Raw genomic sequence first — 21,148 nt, 5'->3', positions numbered from 1 at the left:
TGATTTGGATAACAAGATGTGCACATGCATGCATGCTCTACAGCGACACGCGACAGGCCAACAGCACACACACCAAGGCCCGCCCCCGCTCGAACATGATTAGCGGAAGGCGCCTCTCTATCCTGATTGGATGAAAGCTGGGCCACCTAGCCAAAAACGAAACCTATGGTTTTTTTGACCCCCAGGGGTTAACTGGGGACAGTGAGGAACTCCTTATATATGGTCAGCACACTATATAGTATCACAACAAAACAAAAAAAGTAGTGCTATTTGAATTAAGTGAAATCACTGAATATACCTTTAACTAAAAATAAGATGAAATTACATAGCTAGTTGGTGACTATAAACATGTCCATTTTCAACTGTATTGTGGCAGTAATCTTATCGATAACAAACCTCTCATTCACCCTTTGTTGCCATTGTTTTATGTTTGGTTATTGTGGCTCTTCTTGCAGCCATAGGATTGTAATATCCTAGATATAGTTTCCAGCATGGATGCCTAAAATTATATAACTTTGGATCCAAGCTTAATGTTTCCAAAACAAGTTCTATTTAAATTTTAACATCCACAGGCCCATATCCGAAATGTCTCTTTTGTGTCCACAAGCCCTCCAACTTAATCATGAGGATTTTCCATATTTAGCCATTATGGCTGGAGTTCTAAAATGCATATTTTGGACCTTCCAGTCAAACGCTCTCCGATTTGGACTAGGCTATTTGTTTGTTTTTGGTCATTAAGACATGCTTCCTCCCATTTGTTTTCAGAAGGGTTATTATTCTGAATTTCAATTCCAACGTTTTGTTTTGTTTCCAAATCTTTATTTTTAATGTCTTGTTGCATGCTCTGTAAAATCTTAAAATAATAATTTCTCTGTTCTATATTGGATGGTTCCTTTAATATTTCCCATTCTTTATTTTTCTGTACATAATGCCCTGAATTGTAAATATGTACGCTGGTCAAGAACAGGTAAATTAAATTCTTGAATGAGTTGTTGAAATCATTGTAATACTTGTCCTTCAAATAGCTCCTTATGTTGCCTAGAACTGGAGGTCTGAAACAGTGAAACGTGATCAGTAACATGAAGTACATCTCAGTGACATCATACAAAGATCTTCATAATGTATAGTAAAATGTTGAAAGTGCGTGGAAGTCCCCTTTAAATAAACAGGCAGGCTTGAACCTCCTCTGTATCTGGGTGTCATTGCAATGCGTGCGTGCGACATGTGTGCGTGCGCGCGTGTGTGTGTGTGTGTGTGTGTGTGTGTGAGACCAGGCCATGTGCAGAGCTCACTTCCACGTCAAGGTTAGAAACAAAGTACATCACACCATTTACCAAGGAAACTAATAACAAGAACAGGACATTTTGTACCCACTTTTTAAGATGTTCTTTTACTATTGACGTTAATATACAAATGTTCAAAGCACCAAAATGTACAGATAATGCAGAATATCCAAGACAATTTGCAATGCGCTCAAATTAGTTACTTCAAATAAAGAATCGCTATAGCTACCAATAATGTTCCTTCCACTAAGGAAGAACATTTTATGAATTATAAGGTCAGTAGTATATTATTTTCTTTTTGAAATGGATGAAATTTATTTCTTCAAATACTGTTACCAAATTACCGCAATGTCTGCCTCTTAACACATTTTGGTATCATCGTCAGTACAACTGTTAAATATAATTTTATCTGAGCAACCTGATTAGTCCACCACGTCTGTGGGGGGTGTGTCTATAGGGACTGATCACTCCATATAAACCAGGGGTTCAGGTGAAGTCTCATCACAAGATCCCACAGCAACCATGAGGTCTCTGGTCTTCATTCTGCTCATCGGAGCTACTTGTGAGTACTGGCCAAGATCCTAAAGACACTTACCCAGTATATTAATCCAAACCAAAACACATGTAACCATGAATTAGCCTATAAGCTGCACCCAAAGGTATAGTTCTCAACTTGTCTGAAAATGAAGGCCCGGCCTGGCCCTGGGTTCTGTATGAACAGCAGCTTGAGGGTGACAAGCGGTGCATGCGTGAGTACCAGGACACTATTAATAGACGATTTCTGGAAAAAACGTTTGGAGCTACTAAAATACCTGCATTAGAATGAAGACAACCAGCTTTCTAATGCATTCTAGCTGCATTTTACGTGGGAGGAGTGGGAAAAATTGAGTACAGATTCATGGGTACATGTGTTTTGGTCTGGATTTCTCCTTTTAGTGACGTATTATTTATAAGGCTGACACGATGTACCGAAAATGAATCGAAATTGATGTTCGATACGGTGTACTGAAATTACAAGCCGTATCACAATTCTCACGCTATTTTATTATGTTAATCCCACACATGTGCACGTCCAAAGGAAGCCACATTTTCAAAGAATGTTAACGCATCTTCTTAAAGAATCTAAATATCACACCTGTGTGAACTGAGCGGTGCAACTATACATGTATTGTTATACTGTACTGTGCTCTGTACTGTACTTTGATTATTTTTTGGAAAAACATCTTTGAGAAATGACATACAGTATAGTTACCGAGTGGGGGTTAGGGTTACGCCTTCTCGCGTCCGATTCGAAACGGTCGAGAAATAACAGAGTTACCATGTGGGGGTCCCCAGAACGTCCAGACCCCCACGAACGCGCCCAGGGGGGCGGCCCTGTTCCGGCGAGCTTTTCCGTGTCCGAAACGGTTGAGAAATGACAGAGTTACCGTGTTGCAGCGTTCCGTTCTTGGACAGACATTCACACATAGACACGCATAGGGACACACATAGCTGCGTGATGGAGCGGGGAGGCACCGCTCAAAAATGTCAATGACTGTTAGGGCATAAAACCCAAAGTTAATATATTATTATTATTATAATATATTTTCAGTTATCATTTTTTATTATAAATACAAGTTATTTGTTGAGAAACAATTGTTGTTTACAAATCAAGAGTCAATATCCTAATACCTTTGTGAAATGTGAGCTAAAAATCGAAAGTCGAATCAAATGGTGGATTAGGCACACTGTGTTTGCCAACTGAAATACCCAGTTGTTTATGGAGCACAGAATATCTAACAGCTTACATCATGTGTGTGTTTTTAGTTGCGGAGGATGACAAGATCGTCGGAGGGTATGAGTGTGAGGAACACTCCAATCCCTATCAGGTGTCTCTGAACGCTGGCTACCACTTCTGTGGTGGTTCCCTGCTCAACGAGAACTGGGTTGTGTCTGCTGCTCACTGCTCCAAGCCGTAAGACAATCCTTTCAATATTTTAGGATGCCTTTTAACTCACTTGAATAGTTGAATGTCATTTGAATGTTTAATGTTAGGGTTGAATGTTATTGTTACAATGTATCACAAGCATTGTAAACCCTTCTCATCGTCACCTTCTTAAACAGCCAAAGTCATTTTTTCAGGATGTCTTAATCATTTCACTAAATACATTTAACAATTCATGATTATTAAAATAAAAATAACACTGTCTGTCAGTTATGTAACATAAGAAGATTAAATAGGAATAAATAGGATTAAACCTGACTCAGGCCAAATTATTTACTGACTTAGACCTAGGCAATTACTTTTCTGCAAGTCTCAAAACCATGTGGCTTAGGCCAAACAAAGTCACACTAAGTTAGGCCATTATACTAAAAGGGGTGGGATCAGCATGATCCGTTTCTGCCCAAAATCAATGCTACACTTTGTTGACCAGAGTACCGAGTTCCATAATAGGCCCCCTCCTCACTCTGAATGTTCACCTATTATGACATGCCCAGAATCAAGATATATACGATATATAAAGAAGAAGGTGACAGACATAGCATGTGCCATAGACACACCGGGAAGCAAACTGGAATGTTCAATGGAACCATATACTCCAAATTTGTACTCCAAATTTGTTAGTACAAACATTTTGTACATTCACTCACTCACTCAATCACTCACACACAGGACCCTCCCAACTCCCCGTATATTGTTTGAACAAATAGGCCATTTGCCTACACATTAGCCTACACATTTCTAGGTGAGATGTCTTTAAAAATGTAAATTCCGTAATCTTAATCATTCTATATCATCCAGTCAACATACATGTGGAGAGATACATCTCCCATTAACTCACGTTAATCCCCCTTTTCACCCAGTGTCAGCCGTACTCAGGTTCGTCTTGGCGAGCACCACACCATCCTCGATGAGGGTACCGAGCAGTGGATCCAGTCCTCCCTTATCATCCGCCACCCCAACTACGACTCCTACAAAATTGACAGTGACATCATGCTGGTCAAGCTGAGCAAGCCTGCTGTCCTCACCCAGTATGTGCAGCCTGTGGCTCTGCCCACTTCCTGCGCCCCCGCTGGCACCTGGTGCTTAGTCTCTGGCTGGGGCAACACCATGAACTTCTGTGAGTATAGCATCTTTTGAAAAAGTGAACAATATTTACACATTATACGTACATTAGGCCTAATCTCTCCATTATTTGTGTAAGCGTGTGTGTGGTAAGATCCCTCATCGTTGCCCTTAATCATCTTCATAATAATCTGTTTAATAAACATTGACATTAAAGGGATTGTGACATTAAAAATACGTTTTTGTAATTGTTCTTATTTTATAGTTTCCTGAGCTCAATTGCACACAAAAAACATGAACTTTTAACATTCAGCAGATTTTCTGTGGCCTGGGGTTTTCTGGCTCAAACAAGTGCTCTGATTTGCCTATGGAGTGTGAGGTAGGACTCCACAAATCCCATATATGACATAGGGATTTGCCAGCAGATGTCACTGTTAAGGCCTGTTTGCCTGGTTTCATTGCAGCTCAAAAGGGTTCAGAACACACAGAGAAAACCACAGCCACCGAAAAAGTTAATCTACTGAATGTTCAAAGTTCAGGTTGTTTGGGTGTAATTGAGGTCATAAAACCTAACAGAAACAGAAAAAATAAAAAAATAATGAAAATTAATGTAACGGAACCTTTAAAAGTGTAATCATAATGGTTGCATCCTTAATGCTATATCCTTAATGTTTAAAGCAGAGATCCGGATTTACTTTTCCTCTGTTGTTTTAAACCATTTCCACGCTTTGACCTGTATCCAGGGGATGATGAAGACAGGTTGCAGTGCCTGGACATTCCTATCCTGACTGATAGGGAATGTAAATTATCCTACCCTGGCCAGATCACTAACAACATGTTCTGTGCTGGATTCCTGGAGGGAGGCAAGGACTCTTGCCAGGTACTGTAGTCAGCAAGGTTCACCTGCAGAGGTCCTCCTTTTACTCATTCTGAATAGTAAAGCAATGTGTCAGAACAGCATACTGGTCATTCCTTTTTACATTAATTAAATATTGATGTATTGAGAAATTAATTGTTGTTCCACCTCGTTCTTTCTGTTTTCTTTTCATCTCTATCTCTCTCTCTCTCTCTCAGGGTGACTCTGGTGGCCCCGTCGTGTGTAATGGTGAGCTGCAGGGTGTTGTGTCCTGGGGCAACGGTTGTGCTCAGAAGAACTATCCCGGTGTCTACGCCAAGGTACAGTATGCAGTATAACAGAGACACCAATAAAGCAAGGACTGTGTATTGCTAAAGAGCAGCAGTAAGTGTATCGAAAATCAGAAACAATGTCTTTGAAATGTAGCCTACCATGAAATGTGAATTCAAAACTCTTTAGGACATACCAAAAGCACTTTTTGACCATGTAATGCAGTTCAATTAAGTTCAATTAAAAAAAGTACTTTCCTACGTGGCAATTAGGCACCTTGTAGTGCGTTAAACAATACAACATTGTCAAGAAAAAGATCTCTAAACCAACATTTAACTCTAGCATACAATAATACACTATCAAACAACATCAATACAGACTACAAGAGGATTTGTATCCTTTAAAAAAATCACACTCGTTATTTTTTCATCATCATAAGTCACATTCCGTGCTCAGCCAATCAAAACATCGCTATGGGGTACACACGTTGCGCAGCCAATAACAAACACACAAAGCTGGGCATAGGAGGGGTTAGCGCCCATCAAAAGGTTAATCCTAAAATATCTCATATGGCAATAACTTGTTACAAGTACACTGATACTCCATATGTGCTATTGTGGTATGTGCAATTTACAATGTTAAGGGATCTCTAAAAGCAATAACCATGAACAATACAGTACACAACTACGTACAGTATAGGCTACCTACACTATAGGCTACCTTACAAATATAGCTCAAAGCCTCAAAAGCCATGCTGAGTATGTTTTTCTGTCTCAATTTTCAGGTATGCCGGTACAACGAGTGGCTGGAGCAAACCATGGCCAGCAACTAAGTTTGATTCCATGTAGGCCTGTCTTTACAACTATCATCATCTCAGCTGTCATACATCAAACACTTTTTGCTGTTCCACTTACCCTTTTATCCATCTTGCATAATAAAGTATTTGAGACTTTTACTTTGTTGTGATTGTTGTCATTATATTTAACGATAAAAAGATGAAAATCATTAAATACTCTATACCATAGTATGTCGTTTTTCATGATTTTCGCAGATAAAAAAGATGAAAATAGTTCATGGTTTACGACGACATACTCTAGTGCATCTGTAGACCACTCTAGTGCATCTGTAGACCACTTCAGTGCATCTGTATACCACTGTAGTGCATCTGTAGAGCACTGTAATACATCTGTAGAGCACTGCCGTGATCTGTAGACCACTGTAGTGCATCTGTAGTGCGTGTGGAGTGGACCCGTTCTAGGGACTCTACTACAGCCATCTCTCCAACACCTCACCATGATAAGAGCTTATGCCTTCAATGGATGTCAGTAGGAAACAGCCCTCCTCTGAACTTATGTCTTACACTGTCATCCCAGCATGAGTTTTTCTTTCATTTCAATGAGGTGGTACTCGTCTCGTACAGTTCCAAGTAGATGTTGAGAGGATATTAATACATAGGGAAAATTATCTGCATTATCTGCATTTTCCGCTTGGTTTTTTTGGCCGCTTTTGTCCTGTAATAGAGTCAAGGTGTGGAGCAATTCTAATCTGAATATACATTTAAATTAATTCATGGGAGTACAAGGAATTATTGGCTACAAATTGTAGGGTAATGTGTTCATTTGTCTCTGTGAGTTGTTTACTTAAGGTTATACATTTGGTAGGTACAATTTGGTAGAATCTTAATTTAAAATACACACAATACGTATGTATGTGGTATTAAAGTTTTCAGCTATTATTAAAATTATCAGAATTTTCCGCTTGGGGTTTTTTGTCCGCTTTTGTCCTGTAATAGTCTAGTTGGAATCTTAATCTGAATATCCATTTAAATGGGGTACAGGGAATTATTAGGTACAAATTGTAGGGTATTATGTGTTCATGAATCATTTGTCTCTGTGAGTTGTTTACTTAAAAGGTTATGCATTTTCTCCATTTTGTTCCATTTTTGGGTTTTGTAATAGTGTAAGATAAAAAGGACTCCCATGGGACATTATTTCAGGTTGGTATACCTTGTAGAATCTTGTAGAAAAAAAACACTTCAAGAATTTAGGAAAATCGGTTGGCAAGAAATAATCCACCCCAAAAAGTTGCTGAAAAGAGAAGTATGTATGTGATCTTAACGTTTTCAGCTATTTGGCAGTTTTTGTCCTATAATAATTCTCTTGATTGGTCCACCATGCCGACCATGGTCACAATGGGTGTGCAAGCAAAGCATAATATTGTTCCAGGAAAAATAATAAATCATTTGCTGTAATATAAAAGGGAGGACTCCTGTATATGTGCGGGGAGTAGAAACACAATGAAAACCATTACAAACAAATGTGTAATTCTGAAAGACTTTATTATGCCAGATGGGAAAATAACAATAAAGTGGGACTGCTGTCCCACTTTAGCATAGAGTGTTTGAGGTATGACGGCTGAGATGATGGTAGTTGTAAGATAGGCCTACAGGAGGTAGGATCAGACTTAGTAGCTGGCCATGGTTTTCTCCAGCCAGTCATTGAAAATGCACACCTAAAATGGAGACAGAAATATGTGAGATGGTTCAATCATCCAGGGTTGTATTGTCATATGCATTGCAGCTATTGTTACATTGCAGGCAGTGACATTTTTTATAGCTTTCTGAATATTGTGGATGCATGGATAACATAATAGGTCATAATTACTAGTTATGAAATAAAATATTCTAAAATCAGATTAAAGTAAAATGGTAACAAAAAAGCTAATATGAATTACACATATCGACAGTGGTATACAAGCAATTACAATTCATACTGTAGTCTGTAGTGTATACTATAGCTAGTTAATGATTACGTGGCAATCTATTCAAAGGTGGAAAATAGAAAAAGACAAGACAAGACCAGATTTCAATACACTTGCTTGGTAGCCAAAAAGATACACGCCTCTTTTCTCAGATTTGTTTATAGCAGCTGCTGCTGTATAGCAATGCAAATCCTTGCGTTTTCAATATGTGTGTCATTCTGTACCTTGGCGTAGACACCAGGGCGGTTCTTCTCAGCACAACCGTATCCCCAGGACACAACACCCTGCAGCTGGCCGTTACACACGACAGGGCCACCAGAGTCACCCTGAGAGAGAGAGAGATACAATTCAACATCAAGAACATCAATATTGTACAAGGAACGACCAATAGGCTGTACTAACACATTGCCTTACTATTCACACATGTGGAGAGGGAAGACCTCTGCAGGTGAACCCTGTTGACAACTTGACTACAGTACCTGGCAAGAGTCCTTGCCTCCCTCCAGGTATCCAGCACAGAACATGGCGTCAGTGATCATGCCAGGGTAGGAGTTGTCACAGTCCCTATCAGACAGGATAGGAATGTCCAGGCACTGCAGCTTGTCACTGTCATCATCTGGAGGTACATATACAGGTCAAATTGGAAATGGTTAAAAGCAACAACGGAAAAGTAAATCTGCATATGCTTTTATCGAAGCATAAAGAATGCAACATAGCATTAAGGATGCAACCATTATGGTTACATTTGGTTTAATGTAAATGTTTCTAAAACAGATGAAGATGGTATAGAGTAACCATTGGACCTAATGTATAATGTGTAAATATTATACACAACTGAACTGTACTTAACTGAGTTATGGACCATTTAAATGCACATTTTCACCAGATTCACCAGTAACTAAGCTTAACCTGATCACTTTTTAAAAAGGTGCTCCTCCTGTATACTCACAGTAGCTCTGGGTGTTGCCCCATCCAGCGACTCTGCACATGGTGCCAGCAGAGGCACAGGAAGTGGGCAGAGCCACAGCCTGCACATACTGGTTGAGGGTGGCGGGTTTGCTCAGCTTGATGAGCATGATATCATTGTCGGTGTTGTAGGAGCTGTAGTTGGGGTGACGGATGACACGGGAGGAGGAGATGAACTGCTCGGTACCCTCATCTTTCGCAATGTGGTGCTCACCAAGACGAACCTGAACGCGGCTATAAAAAAAAATTGGGAGACAATGAAAAAGGGAAGACAGAATACAGGATGGACAGGTAAAAATCTCAGGCCAGGAAGGGTCAAATTGTATGTGAGAAAGTTTACAAGGTATCTAGAAATCATGTTTTCCATATCACTCAATATTAATTTGTACATTTAAGAGGTTTTCCATACACCACATGAGGTGAGTTCAACAAAATGCATTCTTAATATTATATCAGTGGTTTTCTTACGACTTGTAGCAGTGAGCAGCAGACACAACCCAGTTCTCGTTGACCAGGGAGCCACCGCAGAAGTGGTAGCCAGAGTTCAGAGACACTGCATGGGGCTCGGAGTGTTTCTCACACTCATATCCTCCGACGATCTTGTCCTCCTCCGCAACTGTAAACACACACATGGTCCATGGAACTATAACACATTTTGTCCTCGGTAAACAGATGGGAAGTTAAAACAGTTAGAAGTTCAAGGTCTATATATTGATATCCCTTACCCCTCATCCCTAAACTTATTTGCCATTTCTTACTATTTTGAAAAACAAAAAAATGGCGAAGTGTCTTTAGGATCCAGGCCTATACTCACAAGCAGCTCCGATGAGCAGAATGAAGACCAGAGACCTCATGGTTGTTGTGTGATTCTGTCGATGAGAGTACAGTACTTCACCTGGACCCCAGGTTTATATGGAGAGGTCAGTCCGTATAGGACACTCCCCACACACTTGGTGGACCAATCAGGTTGCTCAGATACTATCATAGTTGTAGAACGACCAACACGTGTTGCTCTTGTAAGGAAATACATATATATATATATATATATATATATATATATATATATACATATATATATATATATATATAAAACACTTCAAGAATTTAGGAAAATCGGTTGGAAAGAAATAATCCACCCCAAAAAGTTGCTGAAAAGAGAAGTATGTATGTGATCATAACGTTTTCAGCTATTATTTGGCAGTTTTTGTCCTATAATAATTCAAGCATAAGTTATGCTTGAATCTTAATAACAACAATTTCTATGTCCTTGGTTCCTAATTGTACGGAAACATGTGTTCATTTGTCCCTGTAGGTTGTTTATGTCAATAGTTCTTTTGTTTTTTCATTTTCAGATTTGGGTAGGATTGTTTAAGGGTTAAAAATTAACCCCATGGGACCTTTTTTAGCCTGTTATCTGGCAGAATCGTAAAATACACCCTTCAAGGATTAGGAAAAAACAGGTGGCGTCAAAAAATCCACTCCAAAAAGTTATTGAAAAGACTAGTATCGATACATTTTTGGCAATTTTTGTCCTGAAATAGTCAATAAATGCTTGAATCTTAACATTAATCACTTTAATTAATTCCTTGGGTCCCAGTTGTATAGAAAAGTTGCCTCAGTATGTCGTTTCCTTCAAACGTTATGCTTGTTTATATTGTTTTCATCTTGCGGTTTAGGGCCAGGATATGTGTAAGAAAGCTTTAAAACGGAACCCCATGGAACATTGTTTTAGCCTGTCACCTGGCAGAATCATATAAATACACCCTTCAAGGATTAAGAAAAAACAGGTGGCGTTAAAAAATCCATCCCATGCGTGTGGACCCCCGTTCCAGACTAGTGGCATTTGATAGAACGGAGCCAAATCGCTGATTGGCTGGCTGGTTGTAGAATTCCATTGAATAGTACTATAGTGGGTATGCACGTGACATCATCGTACCTGGAAGTTATGCGGGAACGCCCACTGAGTGGCAAAAAACTACTTTCTGGCCTTGACAGCCCATTCATCCAAACAGAAAAGTCCAGTCTGATTGCATTAAACAATGTTAAACTCACCAACATTGCAGCTGTACGAAAAGCTTGAATTATCCTCTATCTGCAAAGTTTTTGTTTCATAAAAATCCACCATAGAAACGTTATCAGCTACTTTCTGCCAAGAAATGCCCTGCATGAGAGTATTTTGTGTCACAGTTTGGAAGTGCTTGTTTTCAATAACACAACCTCACACTCCATGCTGCTCAATGTTTTGCCACTCAGTCTAGGTGAGGGAGGCGTGTCCTGATGGGAAAATCATGCATGTGCATACTCTCTATTGCTCAAATTGGGATTTTGTGAATGAAAGGATTTTGACAGCGTGGGAACGGAAGTCTATATATAGTTGAGTCGTTTACGGCAGTTCCGTGACCGCTTCCGTGGTCCGTTTCTCAATGGATTTGTCATCTAGGAGGGTTATTACACAAATCACAAAAATGCAGGGAAAATTCATTCATTCATTCAAATCCATATGGCCAGTTGGCCACCATCACCTGTAAGGCACAATAAGGCACTAAGGCAGAATTACCTAAAATTCATTCTGCTTTCAGTAGCATGTGACGTGTCAAACTAGAGGGATTCTGAATCCATTCCAAGCGTTAGTTTTGCACAAAGAACACTCCTTCATGGGCTAAAAGCGGCCATAGCCACTTGCCCGCAAATGTGCTCAAATGTGCTGATCACATTTGTGAGTTTTTTGTGCAAAACTAATGCTTGGAATGGATTCAGAATCATGAAAACCTCCTAGTTTGACACGTCACATGCTACTGAAAGCAGAATGAATTGTAGGTAATTTTGCCTTATTGTGCCTCAACAGGTTTTTGATGGTGGCCATATGGATTTGGGGCTTTCATGAATTACATTGGGGCTCAATTTGTTTAATAACACCCCCTAGATCATCCCCAGTCCTTCCCCAGTTCTGTTCTTTTCATTTGCCTCCTGCACCTTTTCCACCATGCACTCTTTTCAACATTTCTGTTAATACATACAACACGCCCACACATACATTTCACTCATGCATACTTGCACTACACCACAGAATACTGATCTCCACACTTCATCTGTTTATTCCTGATTTATCGTTTGATTACTTATTTTTGGTTAATCAATCAATTCTATTTCTTTGGTAAACTGCGTCTCCCCTGTTTTTTGTTGTGTACCTTGGCACCCCCTAGGCCAGGTGCATAACAGGGTTAATTTTTAAACCTTTCTTACACAATCCTACCCAAATCCGAAAATGAAAAAAAGAGAACTATTGACATAAACAACCTACAGGGACAAATGAACACATGTTTCCGTACAATTAGGACCCAAGGACGCATAAATATTTTTGTTATTAAGATTCAAGCATACCTTATGCTTGAATTATTATAGGACAAAAACTGCCAAATAATAGCTGAAAACGTTAAGATCACATACATACTTTCTTTTCAGCAACTTTTTGGGGTGGATTATTTCTTGCCAACCGATTTTCCTAAATTATTGAAGTGTTTTTGTAAATATATATATATATATATATATATACATATATATAATTCCTTACAAGAGCAACATGTGTTGGTCGTTCGACAACTATGATAGTATCTGAGCAACCTGATTGGTCCACCAAGTGTGTGGGGAGTGTCCTATACGGACTGACCTCTCCATATAAACCAGGGGTCCAGGTGAAGTACTGTACTCTCATCGACAGAATCACACAACAACCATGAGGTCTCTGGTCTTCATTCTGCTCATCGGAGCTGCTTGTGAGTATAGGCCTAGATCCTAAAGACATCCCTAAACTTATCTGCCATTTTTTTGAAAAACAATTTGAGTTGTGAGTTTGTAGATCGGCTATTTGATATTTTTAAAAAGGTTTTTCAAAATAGTAAGAAATGGCAAATAAGTGTAGGGATGAGGGGTAAGGGATATCAATATATAGACCTTACTGATTTCTATCCGTTTTAACTTCCCATCTGTTTACAGAGGACAAAATGTGTAATAGTATATTCCATGTGTGTGTTTACAGTTGCGGAGGAGGACAAGATTGTCGGAGGATATGAGTGTGAGAAACACTCCGAGCCCCATGCAGTGTCTCTGAACTCTGGCTACCACTTCTGTGGTGGCTCCCTGGTCAACAAGAACTGGGTTGTGTCTGCTGCTCACTGCTACAAGTCGTAAGAAAACCCCTGATATAATATTTAGAATGCATTTTGATTAACTCACCTCATGTGGTGTATGGAAAACCTCTTAAATGTACGAATTAAGATTGAGTGATATTGAAAACATCATGATTTCTAGATACCTTGTAAACTTTCTCACGTACAATTTGACCCTTCCTGGCCTGAAATATTTACCTGTCCATCCTGTATTCCCTTTTTCATTGTCTCCCAATTTCTTTTTATAGCCGCGTTCAGGTTCGTCTTGGTGAGCACCACATTGCGAAAGATGAGGGTACCGAGCAGTTCATCTCCTCCTCCCGTGTCATCCGTCACCCCAACTACAGCTCCTACAACACCGACAATGATATCATGCTGATCAAGCTGAGCAAACCCGCCACCCTCAACCAGTATGTGCAGGCTGTGGCTCTGCCCACTTCCTGTGCCTCCGCTGGCACCATGTGCAGAGTCGCTGGATGGGGCAACACCCAGAGCTACTGTGAGTATACAGGAGAAGCACCTTTCTAAAAAGTGTGTATCAGGTTAAGCTTAGTTACTGGTGAATCTGGTGAAAATGTGCATTTAAATGGTCCATAACTCAGTTAAGTACAGTTCAGTTGTGTATAATATTTAAACATTATACATTAGGTCCAATGGTTACTCTTTACCATCTTCATCTGTTTCAGAAACATTTACATTAAACCAAATGTAATCATAATGGTTGCATCCTTAATGCTATGTTGCATTCTTTATGCTTTGATAAAAGCATAGATGCAGATTTACTTTTCCGTTGTTGCTTTTAACCATTTCCAATTTGACCTGTATATGTACCTCCAGATGATGACAGTGACAAGCTGCAGTGCCTGGACATTCCCATCCTGTCTGATAGGGACTGTGACAACTCCTACCCTGGCATGATCACTGACGCCATGTTCTGTGCTGGATACCTGGAGGGAGGCAAGGACTCTTGCCAGGTACTGTAGTCAAGTTGTCAACAGGGTTCACCTGCAGAGGTCTTCCCTCTCCACATTCTGAATAGTAAAGCAATGTGTTAGTACAGCCTATTGGTCGTTCCTTACAATATTGATGTTCTTGATGTTGAATTGCATCTCTCTCTCTCTCAGGGTGACTCTGGTGGCCCTGTCGTGTGTAACGGTCAGCTGCAGGGTGTTGTGTCCTGGGGATACGGTTGTGCTGAGAAGAACCGCCCTGGTGTCTACGCCAAGGTAAAGAATGACTCACATATTGAAAACGCAAGGATTTGCATTGCTAAACAGCAGCAGCTGCTATAAACGAATCTGAGAAAAGAGGCGTGTATCTTTTTGGCTACCAAGCAAGTGTATTGAAATCTGGTCTTGTCTTTTTCTATTTTCCACCTTTGAATAGATTGCTGCGTAATCATTAACTAGCTATAGTATACACTACAGACTACAGTATGAATCATAATTCTAATTGTTTGTATACCACTGTCGATATATGTAATTCATTTTAGCTTTTTTTTACCATTTTACTTTAATCTGATTTTAGAATCTATTTTATTTCATAACTAGTAATTATGACCTATTATGTTATCCATGCATCCACAATATTCAGAAAGCTATAAAAAAAATGTCACTGCCTGCAATGCAATAATAGCTGCAATGCATATGACAATACAACCCTGGATGATTGAACCATCTCACATATTTCTGTCTCCATTTTAGGTGTGCATTTTCAATGACTGGCTGGAGAAAACCATGGCCAGCTACTAAGTCTGATCCTACCTCCTGTAGGCCTATCTTACAACTACCATCATCTCAGCCGTCATACCTCAAACACTCTATGCTAAAGTGGGACAGCAGTCCCACTTTATTGTTATTTTCCCATCTGGCATAATAAAGTCTTTCAGAATTACACATTTGTTTGTAATGGTTTTCATTGTGTTTCTACTCCCCGCACATAATATGAGTCCTCCCTTTTATATTACGGCAAATTATTTATTATTATTTTGCCTGGAACAATATTATGCTTTGCTTGCACACCCATTGTGACCATGGTCGGCATGGTGGACCAATCAAGATGCACCTTTCAATAGAATTCAACATATAAGCTCTCATAACATAACATTATTTCAATTGTGGTGAACAACAGAACAATTTGGTATTTCATTTCTAAAACCGGGAAGAATAAATGTAGCTCTACGTACAAATTAAATCTCTCTCGCTTTCATTCGGGTTACCAGCACTACAGTGGCATATTAGTTGGGTCGTTTATGGCAGTTCCGTGACTGCCGAGATCAAAGGTCTGTTTCCCAATGGATCTGTCATCTCGTACCAGGGGTACCTGAGGGAGTTCCAGGGTGGACCCAGCTAAATGATAGTTTGGAACTAAATGGACCCTTATGGGTCTGGAACTCTGAGAGTGTACAAATGGAACCAAATGGACCCTTATGGGTCTGGAACTCTGAGAGTGTACAAATGGAACCAAATGGACCCTTATGGGTCTGGAACTCTGAGTGTACAAAATTTGTACACTCTCAGAGTTAAATTATCATTGATTTTACAATATAAATTGGGGGTCTCAGAGATAGAAATGCCATTAAATGGTGGCCCGTAGACTAATGCATGTCAAACTGGGGGTCCTTGAAATTATACTGGTTGAGAAAAAATCCATCCTATGCGTGTGGACCCCCGTTCCAGACTAGTGGCATTTGATAGAACGGAGCCCAATCGCTGATTGGCTGGCTGCAGATTGGTTGTAGAATTCCATTGAATAGTATTGCTCAAATTGGGATTTTGTGAATGAAAGGATTTTGACATATAGTTGAGTCGTTTACGACAGTTCCGTGACCGGAGAGCAAAGGTCCGTTTCTGAATGGATTTGTCATCTAGGAGGGTTATTACACAAATCACAAAAATGCGGGGAAATTTCATGAGAGCCCCAAATCCATATGGCCATTTGGCCACCATCACCTGTAAGGCACAATAAGGCAGAATTACCTAAAATTCATTCTGCTTTCAGTAGCATGTGACGTGTCAAATTAGGGGGATTCTGAATCCATTCCAAGCGTTAGTTTTGCACAAAAAACACTCCTTCATGGGCTAAAAACGGCCATAGCCATTTGTGCTCAAATGTGCTGACCTCATTGCATTTGTGAGTTTTTTGTGCAAAACTAATGCTTGGAATGGATTCAGAATCATGAAAACCTCCTGTTTGACACGTCACATGCTACTGAAAGCAGAATGAATTGTAGGTCATTTTGCCTTATTGTGCCTTAACAGGCTTTTGATGGTGGCCATATGGATTTGGGGCCTTGTTTAGCCTGGCTAATCAAGGTCTAAATGTAGACGTCTATATATAGACGTTGAAACAACGTTGTTTCAATGTCTACAGTTGTTAGACCCTCTGTAGTACAATGTAGCCATTTAGTTTTAACGGTTTAACGTGCTCACACTTTGGGACTTGGGCGTCTTGTTGTTGTTTACTCACTTGTTGTATATATAGTTGTTTGTCGATGGCGATTGATGACTGCAAGGTTGGTATTATTGGTAGGAGTTTGCGTTGTGTGAGTGTATGGTTCAAAATAAACGGGGGCAAACAAAAACAAGCACAAGCTCCAGACAAACTAAATAAAGGTCTCAAAAAACAGACGAGCGCAGGGTTCGATAACAAATAATAAAGTAGGCTACTTTTCTTTCTTTCTTTCCTTTCTTTCTCTAACTGCGCTGTTTGTGCGTTGCGTGCAAGCTGTTGAAAATCTGTGTCTCTATTGGCGTCTTTCTCCCCACAGCTGTGGGCCTGTGGCTTAATTAAAGGGAACCATGGTGCCATTTCTCAAGGCAACCAGGGGGGCGCCATTTGGTCATGAATATGTCAAATCAAATAAGATGGCTCCTACAGAATGCTTGTCAGACCAGGTGCTCCACTGTTGCAACAAATATAAACAGGACTTGGAAAAGTAGTCTTCAGGCTAAATCTGTCGACAAATAAAAATAAACTGTGTATATTGTTTGCTATGTTGTTGACAATCTACTTTCATTTAGTATGTATATTTATGTGATTGTGACAGTATTAGACACTTTTTTGGCTGTTTGAAATTGTGACCACTTGCTGGGGACAGGCTAAATACAGACATTTTTGGGTAAAGAGCCTGCTTTTGACTGTAGTGCTGGTAACCCGAATGAAAGCGAGAGAGATTTAATTTGCACGTAGAGCTACATTTCTTCTTCCCGGTTTTAGAAATGAAATACCAAATTGTTCTGGTGTTCACCACAATTGAAATTATGTTTTGTTATGAGAGCTTATCATGTTCAATTCTATTGAAAGGTACATCTTGATTGGTCCACCATGCCGACCATGGCCACAATGGGTGCGCAAGCAAAGCATAATATCGTTCCAGGCAAAATAATAATAATACATAATTTGCTGTAATATAAAAGGGAGGACTCATGTATATATGTGCAGGGAGTAGAAACACAATGAAAACCATTACAAACAAATGTGTAATCCTGAAATACTTTATTATGTCAGATGGGAAAATAACAATAAAGTGGGACTGCTGTCCCACTTTAGCATAGAGTGTTTGAGGTATGACGGCTGAGATGATGGTAGTTGTAAGATAGGCCTACAGGAGGTAGGATCAGACTTAGTAGCTGGCCATGGTTTTCTCCAGCCAGTCATTGAAAATGCACACCTAAAATGGAGACAGAAATATGTGAGATGGTTCAATCATTGTATTGTCACATGCATTGCAGCTATTGTTACATTGCAGGCAGTGACATTTTTTGTATAGCTTTCTGAATATCGTGGATGCATGGATAACATAATAGGTCATAATTACTAATTATGAAATAAAATAGATTCTAAAATCAGATTAAAGTAAAATGGTAACAAAAAAGCTCAAATTAATTACATATATCGACAGTGGTATACAAACAATTATATACTATAGCTATAGTTAATGATTACGCGGAAATCTATTCAAAGGTGGAAAATTGAAAAAGACAAGACAAGACCAGATTTCAATACACTTGCTTGGTAGCCAAAAAGATGCACGCCTCTTTTCTCAGATTAGTTTATAGCAGCTGCTGTTTAGCAATGCAAATCCTTGCGTTTTCAATATGCGAGTCATTCTGTACCTTGGCGTAGACACCAGGGCGGTTCTTCTCAGCACAACCGTATCCCCAGGACACAACACCCTGCAGCTGACCGTTACACACGACAGGGCCACCAGAGTCACCCTGAGAGAGAGAGATGCAATTCAACATCAAGAACATCAATATTGTAAGGAACGACCAATAGGCTGTACTAACACATTGCTTTACTATTCAGAATGTGGAGAGGGAAGACCTCTGCAGGTGAACCCTGTTGACAACTTGACTACAGTACCTGGCAAGAGTCCTTGCCTCCCTCCAGGTATCCAGCACAGAACATGGCGTCAGTGATCATGCCAGGGTAGGAGTTGTCACAGTCCCTATCAGACAGGATGGGAATGTCCAGGCACTGCAGCTTGTCACTGTCATCATCTGGAGGTACATATACAGGTCAAATTGGAAATGGTTAAAAGCAACAACGGAAAAGTAATCAGCATATGCTTTTATCGAAGGATAAAGAATGCAACATAGCATTAAGGATGCAACCATTATGATTTGGTTTTAATGTAAATGTTTCTGAAACAGATGAAGATGGTGTAGACTGTAGAGTAACCATTGGACCTAATGTATAATGTGTATATTATACACAACTGAACTGTACTTAACTGAGTTATGGACCATTTAAATGCACATTTTCACCAGATTCACCAGTAACTAAGCTTCACCTGATCACTTTAAAAAAAGGTACTCCTCCTGTATACTCACAGTAGCTCTGGGTGTTGCCCCATCCAGCGACTCTGCACATGGTGCCAGCGGAGGCACAGGAAGTGGGCAGAGCCACAGCCTGCACATACTGGTTGAGGGTGGCGGGTTTGCTCAGCTTGATGAGCATGATATCATTGTCGGTGTTGTAGGAGCTGTAGTTGGGGTGACGGATGACACGGGAGGAGGAGATGAACTGCTCGGTACCCTCATCTTTCGCAATGTGGTGCTCACCAAGACGAACCTGAACGCGGCTATAAAAAAAACATTGGGAGACAATGAAAAAGGGAAGACAGAATACAGGATGGACAGGTAAAAATATCAGGCCAGGAAGGGTCAAATTGTACGTGAGAAAGTTTACAAGGTAGCTAGAAATCATGATGTTTTCCATATCACTCAATCTTAATTTGTACATTTAAAAGGTTTTCCATATACCTCATGAGGTGAGTTCATCAAAATACATTCAAAATATTATATCAGGGGTTTTCTTACGACTTGTAGCAGTGAGCAGCAGACACAACCCAGTTCTTGTTGACCAGGGAGCCACCACAGAAGTGGTAGCCAGAGTTCAGAGACACTGCATGGGGCTCGGAGTGTTTCTCACACTCATATCCTCCGACGATCTTGTCCTCCTCCGCAACTGTAAACATACACATGGAATATACTATTACACATTTTGTCCTCTGTAAACAGATGGGAATTTAAAACAGTTAGAAATCAGTTCAAGGGCTATACTGTATATTGATATCCCTTACCCCTTATCCCTAAACTTATTTGCCATTTGTTACTATTTTGATCCTTTAAAAAAAGATCAAATAGCCGATCTACAAGCTCACAACGTGTCAATGTAGATCGGCTACCTGAACTATTTTAATATGTTTTTCAAAATGGTAAAGAATGGCAAATAAGTTTAGGGATATGGGGCAAGGGCCCGAAGTGTCTTTAGGATCTAGGCCTATACTCACAAGCAGCTCCGATGAGCAGAATGAAGACCAGAGACCTCATGGTTGATGTGTGATTCTGTCGATGAGAGTACAGTACTTCACCTGGACCCCAGGTTTATATGGAGAGGTCAGTCCGTATAGGACACTCCCCACACACTTGTTGGACCAATCAGGTTGCTCAGATACTATCATAGTTGTAGAACGACCAACACGTGTTGCTCTTGTAAGGAATTCTATATATATATATACATATACCGGTATACACACACACACACACACACACACGCAGTATGTTTACCTTTTCTGGATTTAAATAATAATTTAAATGTGTGCATCCTTACTACTGATATCACAATTATTATACTTTATCAATTGAGGGCATGAAGCATTGCAAATGGTCTTGGATATTGTGCATAAGGTGACATTTTGAATAATAATGAAGGAAAATGAACAGACATGAAGTGTGTGTGTGTGTGTGTGTGTGTGTGTGTGTGTGTGTGTTTCTCTTCTTTCATTTCTGTGTGAACCAGGCCATCTGCAGAACACCACACGTGGCTTGTTGCTCCGTGCATGTCAAGATTAGAAACAAAACAAATTGCATAATTTTCCAAAACGCAAGACAAATCCAGAACATTGTGTGCTCACTGGTACGATCCACTGGACAGTCCACTCATTTCTTATCTGTTAATTTTACTACATATGCATAGAAATGTACAAATTATGCAGGATATCATAGATTCAAAAGACTGCTCCAAAGGTAAACCAAAGGTAAACCTTTTGTATCGTTACCACAATGTTCCAAGTTTAAATGATAAAGTCGATTACTCTGAAGTTGACCTTGCCGGTCCGAACATTTTATGAACCGTCAGCCGGTCCATCACAATATAAAGGTTGGGAACCCCTGCTGTAGACCACTGTAGTGCATCTGTAGTTCGTGTGGACCCTTTCTAGGGACTCTACTATATCCCATGTCTCACACCTTACCATGATAAGAGTTTATACCTTCAATGGATGTCAGTAGGA

At 39.9% G+C, this 21,148-nt stretch overlaps 4 protein-coding genes across 4 annotated transcripts; 2 read left to right on the top strand and 2 right to left on the bottom strand.

Annotated features, from left to right (window-relative positions):
- Window positions 1-1,805: 1,805 nt before the first annotated feature.
- On the top strand, window positions 1,806-6,287 carry LOC308318368 (trypsin-1-like; the record flags this gene model as incomplete). The annotated part of the gene is made up of 6 exons (XM_080767896.1): window positions 1,806-1,845; window positions 3,090-3,237; window positions 4,128-4,384; window positions 5,073-5,209; window positions 5,404-5,505; window positions 6,240-6,287. 6 exons carry the CDS (start codon window positions 1,806-1,808, stop codon window positions 6,285-6,287), a joined length of 732 nt encoding a protein of 243 aa, XP_080624022.1.
- Window positions 6,288-7,846: 1,559 nt separating this feature from the next.
- Window positions 7,847-10,056, bottom strand: LOC308318373 (trypsin-1-like). Its single transcript, XM_080767901.1, has 6 exons — window positions 9,996-10,056; window positions 9,650-9,797; window positions 9,165-9,415; window positions 8,695-8,831; window positions 8,440-8,541; window positions 7,847-7,966 (listed from the first exon to the last, which is right to left on the bottom strand). Exons 1-6 carry the CDS (start codon window positions 10,033-10,035, stop codon window positions 7,919-7,921), a joined length of 726 nt encoding a protein of 241 aa, XP_080624027.1. The 5' UTR covers window positions 10,036-10,056; the 3' UTR covers window positions 7,847-7,918.
- Window positions 10,057-12,893: 2,837 nt separating this feature from the next.
- LOC308318371 (trypsin-1-like) lies at window positions 12,894-15,170 on the top strand. Its single transcript, XM_080767899.1, has 6 exons — window positions 12,894-12,954; window positions 13,218-13,365; window positions 13,596-13,846; window positions 14,185-14,321; window positions 14,472-14,573; window positions 15,051-15,170. The coding sequence occupies exons 1-6, from the start codon at window positions 12,915-12,917 to the stop codon at window positions 15,096-15,098; spliced, it is 726 nt and encodes a 241-aa protein (XP_080624025.1). The 5' UTR covers window positions 12,894-12,914; the 3' UTR covers window positions 15,099-15,170.
- Window positions 15,171-17,944: 2,774 nt separating this feature from the next.
- LOC308318370 (trypsin-1-like) lies at window positions 17,945-20,207 on the bottom strand. Its single transcript, XM_080767898.1, has 6 exons — window positions 20,147-20,207; window positions 19,674-19,821; window positions 19,185-19,435; window positions 18,715-18,851; window positions 18,465-18,566; window positions 17,945-18,019 (listed from the first exon to the last, which is right to left on the bottom strand). Exons 1-6 carry the CDS (start codon window positions 20,184-20,186, stop codon window positions 17,972-17,974), a joined length of 726 nt encoding a protein of 241 aa, XP_080624024.1. The 5' UTR covers window positions 20,187-20,207; the 3' UTR covers window positions 17,945-17,971.
- Window positions 20,208-21,148: the final 941 nt, after the last annotated feature.

This window comes from Protomyctophum bolini, assembly GCF_963924005.1.
Source record: "Protomyctophum bolini genome assembly, chromosome: 7".
NCBI lineage: Eukaryota > Metazoa > Chordata > Actinopteri > Myctophiformes > Myctophidae > Protomyctophum > Protomyctophum bolini.
Note: the sequence above shows the minus strand (reverse complement) of the source record. Positions and strands in the feature narration are given on the sequence as shown.

Coding starts and splice junctions, on each gene's coding strand:
- LOC308318373 (XM_080767901.1), bottom strand. CDS start 10,035: ATGAGGTCTCTGGTCTTCATTCTGCTCATCGGAGCTGCTT. Junction 9,416..9,649: donor GCTGCTCACTGCTACAAGTC/GTAAGAAAACCA, acceptor TTTTTTTTATAG/CCGCGTTCAGGTTCGTCTTG. Junction 8,832..9,164: donor GGGCAACACCCAGAGCTACT/GTGAGTATACAG, acceptor ATGTACCTCCAG/ATGATGACAGTGACAAGCTG.
- LOC308318371 (XM_080767899.1), top strand. CDS start 12,915: ATGAGGTCTCTGGTCTTCATTCTGCTCATCGGAGCTGCTT. Junction 13,366..13,595: donor GCTGCTCACTGCTACAAGTC/GTAAGAAAACCC, acceptor TTCTTTTTATAG/CCGCGTTCAGGTTCGTCTTG. Junction 14,322..14,471: donor GAGGCAAGGACTCTTGCCAG/GTACTGTAGTCA, acceptor TCTCTCTCTCAG/GGTGACTCTGGTGGCCCTGT.
- LOC308318370 (XM_080767898.1), bottom strand. CDS start 20,186: ATGAGGTCTCTGGTCTTCATTCTGCTCATCGGAGCTGCTT. Junction 19,436..19,673: donor GCTGCTCACTGCTACAAGTC/GTAAGAAAACCC, acceptor TTTTTTTTATAG/CCGCGTTCAGGTTCGTCTTG. Junction 18,020..18,464: donor GCCCTGGTGTCTACGCCAAG/GTACAGAATGAC, acceptor TCTCCATTTTAG/GTGTGCATTTTCAATGACTG.